The sequence below is a fragment of the Myodes glareolus genome, chromosome 2, assembly GCF_982192425.1.
Source record: "Myodes glareolus chromosome 2, mMyoGla1.1, whole genome shotgun sequence".
NCBI lineage: Eukaryota > Metazoa > Chordata > Mammalia > Rodentia > Cricetidae > Myodes > Myodes glareolus.
The window spans coordinates 136,442,884-136,451,967 of NC_142027.1; the positions used below are offsets into that span (position 1 = coordinate 136,442,884).

The following is a 9,084-nucleotide window of genomic DNA, read 5'->3' on the forward strand; positions in this document are numbered from 1 at the left end:
CAGGGCTCTAGCGTGGTCTGTGGGGGCAACCTCTCAAGACCAGAGGTGGCTAGACCAGGGTTTGAATCCCACCCCTGCCCCGTACTGGCTGGGTAGCCAACGGCAGGCTGCGTTTCTCTCTGAGCCTTGGTGTCGTTGGTAAATGTCCATCTTGGTGTGTGAAATTAGACCATCGCGAGTGCGAATTCCAGCCACATCAATTCTTTAAAAGTGTCCTTGCTGCGGATCTAACTCGGGACTGGCTGGTGCTGTGTGCCTTGTACCACTGCGCACTTCCGGCCCCAGCTGCATTCCGCGCTTTTTGTTATTTTGAGACAGGGTCTCACCAGGAACCTTTGAACACAGGACCCTCCTGCTTCCGCCTCCCAGCATTGGGATCACATATGTGTGTATGTGTGTGTGTGTGTGGGGGGGAACAAATCCATCTCCCCATGACAAGTGTAAAATGATCATGAAACTGTGTATGTGTCTGACCACAGTTACAATAAGTCTAATACTCTCAGACAGTGGTGGTGCACACCTTTAATCCCAGCATTTGGGAGGCAGAGGTAGCAGATCTCTGAGTTTGAGGCCAGCCTGGTCTACAAGAGCTAGTTCCAGGACAGGTAGGACTATTACACAGAGAAACCATGCCTCAAAAAAGAAAAAAAGAAAGAAAGAAAACAAAAAAGAGAGAAAAGTTGAATACTGCCTGTTGCATCAGCTCTGGCTACATTAAATGAGGTCATCTGTGCAGCGCTGAGCCTGAATGGCTGAACAACAGCAGCGTTGTCTTGGGTTTTTTCTGCACAGTTGTCATTGTCCTGTTTCCGTTGCTATGGGGTCCCTAAGCCGTGGCGGTAAGTGCTTTGACTCCCTAATGTGCCCCTTCCCCTCTTCCCGACATAAGGGGCCAGGTGTCAGTCCAGTGGTTGTGAGCTGGGTCGGAGGAGCAACCCATCAGAGTTGAGAGGCGAGGCGGGGGTGCACGGAGCCTGAACCTCCTCTGGAAGCTCTCGGCGTCCTCAGGGATGCAGACACGTAGTCATAAATAACTATGAACCAAGGCAGGCAGTGATAAGAGCTATGTGAGAGAGATTCATGCCGAGTCCCCAGGGACCGGGGCAGAGAGTGACATGCTCCAGTCTGAGGAGGCTTTTTGCATAAGCCTGGTTCCAGAAGGAATGAGAAGAAAGGCAGATGGTCCCCCTAACACCCTCAGAAGATGGGATAGGAGACAGGGTCCTCTTTTAGCATTAGCAAGAAGGAATTTGTTATTGCTGCCTGAGAGACTTCATAGGAGTTTGTTTCTGAGTGAAATTTTAATGTTCTGGTTTTGTTGTTGTTGTTTTGTTTTTTTTCTTTTTGGTGAAACTGGGTCTCATGTAGCTCAAACTAATCTCTTAGTCTCAAACTCACTATGGAGCCAAGGATGACTGAATCCAATCCATCTGCCTCTACCTCTCAAATGCTGAGATTGTAGGTATGCACTACCATGCCCAGAGCTTGTGTGAGCTACTAACTGAGCAACAACCTCATCCCCTTAATGTTATTTGTTTTTAAATTGATAGTGTATTCAGGTGTAGTGGTTTACATCTTTAATCCCAGCACTCAAAAGGCAGAGGCAAAAGAATATCTGACCAGAAGTTCAAGGCCAGCCTGAGCTCCAAGGAAAGCCCCTAAAAAAAAAAAAAAAAAAAAAAATAGACATTTCGTTTACCTGAGTCAAACTCCAGAAAGGAGCCATAACAGCTAAATACAATTTCTAACTGCGTTTGGATCCTGGGACAGAGGAGGATAAAACTGCCGTGTTTGATCAAATTTAAATCGAGTCTAGAACCCCTCAGTGGTCCCGCGTCAGCCCAATTCCTTGTGCTTTGACAAACCCCCTTCCTGGTCATGAATAATGCGAGGGGAAACTAAGCCTGGGTGGGGACCCTCATTGAACTTTTCCCTGACTTTAAACTTCTTCCAGAACAAAGGGGTTGTGCTTTGTTTTGTTTTTTAATAAAAAAAAATGTTTTGCAAGATACACCAAGATGGAGGCAGCAAGGCGGCAAGGTATCCCAGCCGGTGAGGGCGCTTGCTGCGCAGCCTGCCGGGAATCCTCGGAACCCGTGCATTCTCCTCGGACTCCCACACGTGCCCCGGACACACACACACCCCAAACAAACGAACGAACACAAAGACTAGTGAGAGGCCACGTGCCCTCATCCTCAGCTCTCGTCCTGTGCCTGGCCTCACAAGCAACTCAGTGGCCAGCTTCCTTTATTTCTTGCCACAGATATTTTATAGAATTCACAGCCTTGTCAAACACAGCACGCGTTAACGTACACACCCGTAAACATCTTTTAAAACAAACTGAATTGGCCGGGCAGTGGTGGCGCATGCCTTTAATCCCAGCACTTGGGAGGCAGAGGCAGGCGGATCTCTGTGAGTTCAAGGTCAGCCTGGTCTACGGAGGGAATTCCAGGACATCCAGGGCTACTGAGAAACCCTGTCTCGAAAAACCAAAATCAAACAAACAAGCAGACAAACTGAACTTGTGGCGTAGTTCCCCCGAGCTGTGTTGCTCTGCACCTTTGTAACCTGTGGCCAGCGCTTAGAGATCGTCCTTATTCTGTGTTCCAGCCGCAGATCTGACTTTCTGGGGACAGACCACCATTTGTTTAGCCGTTTCCTCAGTGAGGCCCCATCTCCTAGCATCTTACGTTGCTGCAAAGGGACTGAAATAGATTGACCATGCCCACCTGAGCCCAAGGTGTTGGTTAAAGGAGTTCACTCAGGTAGAGCCTCTGAAGCCTCACATGGCCTGTAATCGGGGTTCAGCACAAGGTGTCTGTTCCCAGCAGGCATTCTGTCTCGGACGTAGACATGCTCTTGGTAGCGTGAATTCCTAGTGGTATAATTACCAGGGTTAGAGGGTCCTCCATCTTGGCGGATCTTGCTAAATTGCCCTCTTTGGAGCGACTGTGTGCCTGTTCTTCATGTGGAGTGTGGCCAGCCCCCTGCCCCTACCCCCGCTTGCACACAGCGTCACCAGACCCCTTGCTTTGCCAGACTGACAGGTGACAGTGCTGTCTCAGCTCCTCTTTCATTTGCATTTCCCTAATTATGAGTGTGGCTGGGCATCTCTGCTCGTGCTTTGGAGCCATCTGTATTCCCTTCTCCGTGACGAGGATTATCTGAACACGATGGGGAAAGTCACCCTCCTGGCAGCCTCTCCATGCTCGGTCTGTCTGTCTCCTGCTACCACATATTCCCAAAGGTGGATGAGGACTTCTTGGGAGGGGGTGAACAAGACACCATTGTCTTTTACAGTGGCTGACTGAGTTCACATCTCCACCTTGCTCGCCTGCTGTGTGCTGGACCCGCAAGGGCAGAGGAGACCATGTTGGTGAAATTGCATTTCTGTATTGAATGAACGAATGAATGAATGAGCGAGCTCAGATGTCACTTAAGGAAGGTTCCCCACTCATGTGTCCCCAGACTAGCCATGTTCCTGGCTACTGTGATCTTACACTGTGGTTTTACACGCTGTGGTCTTACACACTATGGTTTTACACGCTGTGGTCTTACACACTGTGGTTTTACACACTGTGGTCTTACACACCAAGGTCTTACACACTGTGCTCTTACACACCAAGGTCTTACACACTGTGGATTTTCACCACAGATCCCTTCCCAGTTGTCAGCATGATCATGTATGGAGTTAATGATTGTGTAAGGTCTGTCTTCCCTTGGCCAGACGCAAGCACCTTGAGAGTAGAGGTTACTGTTGTCTTGTATTTGCAGAGACATAGTACTGGCACAGTGAGTATTGTGTGGGTGGATAGATGGATGAATAGATGGATGGATGGGTGATGGATGGATGGGTGGGTGGAGAACCCACCTGTCTCCCTTTCAAAGAGTTATAGAGTGAACCTCAGCACATCACTTCCTCTGCCCTCAGTGCCCACCTTGAGGTAGTGCCCCAGAAACAGATTGTGGATATAAGGTCATTGGGCAGTGAGTGTCTACAGAAGCTACAGCTCTGTTCTGTGCTGGTCCATGTAGCCTTTCATGTGCTCATGGTGTGCTGCCCACCAAGACACAGAAACTCAGGAAACAAAGATGCTCAACACAAAGCTGGACTTCTAAAGGACTCCTTTGCCAAAGAGCAGAGAACAAAGCACTCTCCTGATTCTTGACCCCTGTGAGCCTGGCTAGTGTGAACATTCTTGACCCCTGTGAGCCTGGCTGAGTGTGAACATTCTTGATCCCTGTGAGCCTGGCTGAGTGTGAACATTCTTGACCCCTGTGAGCCTGGCTAGTGTGAACATTCTTGACCTCTGTGAGCCTGGCTGAGTGTGAACATTCTTGACCCCTGTGAACCTGGCTGAATATATGAACAGCCAAGAAGTCAGGAGAACTATGACACCCACTGGGGTTTAAAAACTGCTCGTGCTTGATGCTTAAGAGTCTGTATCTAGCTGGGTGGTGGTGGTGCACGCCTTTAATTGCAGCACTCAGGAGGCAGAGGCAAGCAGATCTCTGTGAATTCAAGGACAGCCTGGTCTATGTCTACAAAGTGAATTTCAGGACGGCCAGAGCTACACAGAGAAACCCTGTTTCAGAGAGAGGAGAGAGAGAGAGGGAGTGGAAGAAGAGGAGTAAGGCGAGGAGGAGGGAAAGGAGGACTGGGCAGGCAGAAGGCCCTGGGCCAGGCACTCACACTGGTGAAGAACAGGACTCCCATGAAGAGTGTGATGATCTCACCAGCCAGCCTCATGTGGTCCACCGTGGTGCGGTAAGGGTAGGGTGGCTGGTGGGGGGGGTGTGGTGTGCAGATTCATCTTGTCCTCCAAATGCCTCCTCCCTCTGCAGAGCTGGACAGAGGCAGGCTAAGGCTAGGGCTCTCCTAACTAGGGCTCTAGGCAGACCTGGTTCCTTGAATCCCTGCACTCGGCCCTGCACTCTGTCAGTTCTCCCCTAAGGAGGCAGACTCAGGGTCCTCCTCACCCTAGAGCCCCATGGGTCTCTGTCCTGGCCCACATTCATTTCTCAGGCACAGCGACAGAGCTAATCAAGGCTATGCCCTCATGGACACAGACATCTGACATGCCATCCAGAAGCCAATGGAAAAACCCTGTGTTTGTCTGTTGTGTCTGAGCCGTCTTCATGTCTGCTAAGCGTGCTAGGGCAGGGTTACTCCCCCCATTTCGCAGATGATGAAAGTGAGTTGCAAGGAGGTTGTCATTCACCTAGCTTGTGTGACCTGTGCGGGGATTTGTGTGGACCAGCATGTTCTCAACCTAACAAGCAAACGGGTCTTTTACATTTATAAAATTATCAGCGGTCTGCTGGAAATGAGCTCAGCTGGCAGAGTTCTCGCCTGACGGGTACGAAGTGCTGGCGTCAGAGTCTCCAGCACTGAACAAACCCGGCAAGGGGACACGCCTGTCACCCCAGCACTGAGGAGCTACAGGCAGGACGGTCAACAGTTCAAGGCCAGCTTTGAGTTCTGGTCAGCCTAGACTAGAGAAGGAGACCAAAAAGAAAACTGTCCAAGTTCTCACATGGCTCACAGGGTCCACACAGTCTGTGTCCCCATCAGCCCTCTGACCTCATGTTAGTTTTCTCTGTGTGCCTGTCTGCCTCAGCATCCCCGGCCAACATCCTGGCCTCAGGACCTTTGCACATGCTCTTCAGGTGTGCTCCTTATCCCCAGCCAACTCCACCCTCCCACAGCAAGTGCTGCTTCCCCAGGGATGTTTCCCCAGCCCCCACCTCTGCCTTCCAGCCAGAACACCAGCCACTGACACTTCTGTTTTAGCCGTGTTGGGGCCTATTGTCTCCCCTCCTGGACCGCAAGCTCCTGGAGGGCATGGACGGCTGGTCCCCCGGCTCACGAATCACACTCATTCCTCCCGCTGTGCCCACAGCACGTGTTCTGCGAGGAGTGCCTCTGCCTGTGGCTGGACCGCGAGCGCACCTGCCCGCTCTGCCGCTCAGTTGCCGTGGATACCCTGCGCTGCTGGAAGGATGGGGCCACATCTGCACACTTGCAGGTGTACTGAGCTGAACACAAGTTCGGGAGATGCCAGAGGGCCCAGCACTGCTGAGCCCAGCCCTGACGATCCCGGGGAAACAACCTCCAGCGCTTTCTCCTGCCTTCCACCACCTCTACCTGATGGCCCCAGAGTCTCCCCACCAACACATTCCTCACCGCCCTGGTACAGTGTGTGCCCTGGTACAGTGTGTGCGTTCTGCCCCACCAGTGCATTCGTTCCTCACTCAGGCTTAGCTTCCTGCAGGTAGGTGGTCCGTCCCCTCAATCTCCCCTTATTTAACCTGCTTCCTGCTGCTGGCACTCCACGCTGTAGACTGGTATGAGCTGAAAGAGTACAGCCTCTCAGGACGTGACCCTGGTCTGCAAGTGAGCCACTGGGGAGAAGGTTTAGCGTGTGAACACCATGCTTCACCACCCACGTGAGGAGACTGAGGTGCGGAGCTGGGTGTGGTCCCCAGCTAACACAGGCTGGTGAGCCTCCAGTGCAGAAGCCAGCAGAGCTAGCTTGTCAGGAGTGCAGAGGCCGGGCTCGCGTCCCTCAGTACCTGAGGATCAGTGGCCCGAGTGTCCAGCACGGCAGAGGCAGCCTGCACTGAGCACACAGGCTGTAAATGCTGCCTCCTGAGGTCAAGTAGTGGGAGCCATGGAAAGACTTGACCTTCCTTATTCCTTTTTTCCTGGGTTCTGCCAGGGACAGTCCATCTCAAAAGGGTCCAGGGTGCATGCTACTGGGCCTCTGTCATTTCTTCTCTCCTCATTCTCCTCTGTAACTATCCCTCACTGACAGCTCAGGCCTGTGCAGAGCTCCGGTGGACATGGCTGCCTCTCCTGGGAGCCTTCGAAGCTAACAGTTCAATCCGTGTCCTAGATGGCACACGGCTCAGGAACAATCAAATCATTTTCCCCTCCCTCTCTCTAGTGAGGTAATTAGCTCAGAGAAACAACAGTCCTTCCAGAGCCTCTAAAAAGACTGCTTTATATCTTTAACCAAATGCCGGAGAGGGGCCGCAGGGAACACTGGGAGCAGGCTCGCAGGTGCACTTCACATGCCAGTCCCCAGGACACAGCTGCTGCTTCCGTTGGGAAACTCTGCTTGGAAACCTGGGTTGAGATAGCACAGGTGACCATGCAGAAGCCTCTGGAAGCCTGCCTGCCTGCCTTCACCCTCTCCCAACTCTGCTTTCTCATTGATGATGCCCTCACAACAGGCTGGCCCCAGCCAAGTTTGAGAAAACTGTGTATGGCTAGTGGGCGGATTAGCATTCATGCCCTGGAGGAAATGGGGGCCTCACTGCTATCTCCCTCCCCCAGGAGGTCCAGGACTCGTGCCCCTGGGTAACCCCTCGCCTGGATTTCTTCCTTTCTCTGCTCTTCTCCGGTACCAGCAAGACACCCTTTCCAGGAGACCATAGCATCCTTCAAGCTCTGTTACTATGGCAATGGCCATGATGTTAAACAATCCTGCTGTCTGGATGTTCTAAGAGGAAAGGGAGGATGGGCTCCTCAGTTCTCTCTGGCCCAAAGGGTACCTAGGGAGAGCAGTGGGGCTGCCTGCACCTGGTTTTCATCAGCTGGTTTTCATCTGGAAACATCTGTCAGCATTTTGGAGGGATTGGAGCTGGGGGAGACTCACAGAAGTGTAGCATGGGGTGGAGCAGAGGCAGCTATTGGGAGTGGGGCTTGGAAACCTGACCCCAAGCCCTGCATAACGATGTGACATCCCTATACCCTGTAGCCATCAGTGGGGTTACAAAACCTAGCATGTTGTATTACTTACTGAGACCCAGAAAACTAACAGGTCTGCAGGTGTAGCCCAAGGATTAGTGCACTTGCTTAGCATGCAGGAAGCCCCAAGTTCCATGCCCAGTGTCACATAAACTAGACACGGCTGTGCATGCACGTAATGCCAAACTGGGAGATAGAGGCAGGAGGATCAGAAGTTCAAGGTCATTCCTTGGCTACAAAGCAAGTTCTGAGATAGCCTGGGCTACGTGAGACTCTGTTTTGAAAGGGAGAGAAGAGGAAAACAGTGTGGGCTACCGGCGATGCTCCAGGGGTTTTACCACCCCATTACTTCTCTAACATTGTATAGCTGTAACTATCCCCCTGCCATATAAGGAATGCACAGATGGGGGCATTCTCTAGCAACAGTGAGATGATTGACAGTCTAGGGTCTTACTTGTTCATTTTCCACGCTGTGAGGGGGACATCGCATCAGGGGCTTCCTTCCAGGTTTGATGACTCTGCTTCTGTCCTAGCTAGGGCAGAGTTCCCCAAACACCGGGCTATGGAAAAGTGTCCCCTGGAGAGAGACTTTGGTCTGCACCGGCATGTGAGTTCTTTGTGTTGAGGGGACCAGTGGAGCACCAGGTTCTGTGTCTGACTCCCAGTATCTGTGAGACGCAGACTCAAATCGCACTGAGTCCTCAGAGTCTTGTTTGTGCCTAAGAACCTGAGAATAACAGTGTAGGGAAGGCTGGAGAGAAGCCAGGGCAGTTAAGAGTGCAATTCCCAGCACTCACATCAAGGGGCTCGGCTCACTACTGTTGACTCCAGCTCCAGGGAGTTGGGGGCTCTCTTCTGACCTCCCCAGGTCCCTACACATACATGAAGTGCATATGTGTGTGTGGAGGGGGGGAAGGATACATGCACACTCATAATTTAAAACAAAATAAGTCTTCAAGAAGTGTGTGGGAAGAAGAAAGGCCTGCTTTGGACTGAGCTTGACCGGGCCAGCCTTTTCCAAAGGGGATGACATCCAGGTATGGAGCAGTGGGACTGTCCCGATGCTAGGGACAGAGCCGGAGCAGGCCTGAGGTCTGTGGAGCTTTCCTTTGGCGCATGTGGCTGTCTTCGGTGTCTTTGAGAACCTTCTGCCAATAAACCTCTGTGGACACAACTTATATTCGTCGGTCAGTCCGCCTCCTGAAGCCAGATAGCCCTGTTTTGAGGTGCAGCGCCTGTGGAGACACAGTGAATGCTTCTCCCTAGAGAAGCCGAGGAAGAAATAAGAAAGTGGATTGGCTGCACAGGTGCCTCTGTAGGGAGAACGC

General features: G+C 51.9%; 1 protein-coding gene across 2 annotated transcripts in view; it reads left to right on the forward strand.

The window, feature by feature from the left end:
• Nucleotides 1–8,930, forward strand: part of Rnft2 (ring finger protein, transmembrane 2) — a 57,026-nt gene extending 48,096 nt beyond the window's left edge. For both annotated transcript variants that reach the window (XM_048422666.3, XM_085681270.2), the window contains exon 11: nt 5,904–8,930. In XM_048422666.3, coding sequence (XP_048278623.1) covers nt 5,904–6,038 — 135 coding nt within the window. In that variant the 3' untranslated portion in view covers nt 6,039–8,930. The remainder of the gene's footprint in view (nt 1–5,903) is intronic.
• Nucleotides 8,931–9,084: the final 154 nt, after the last annotated feature.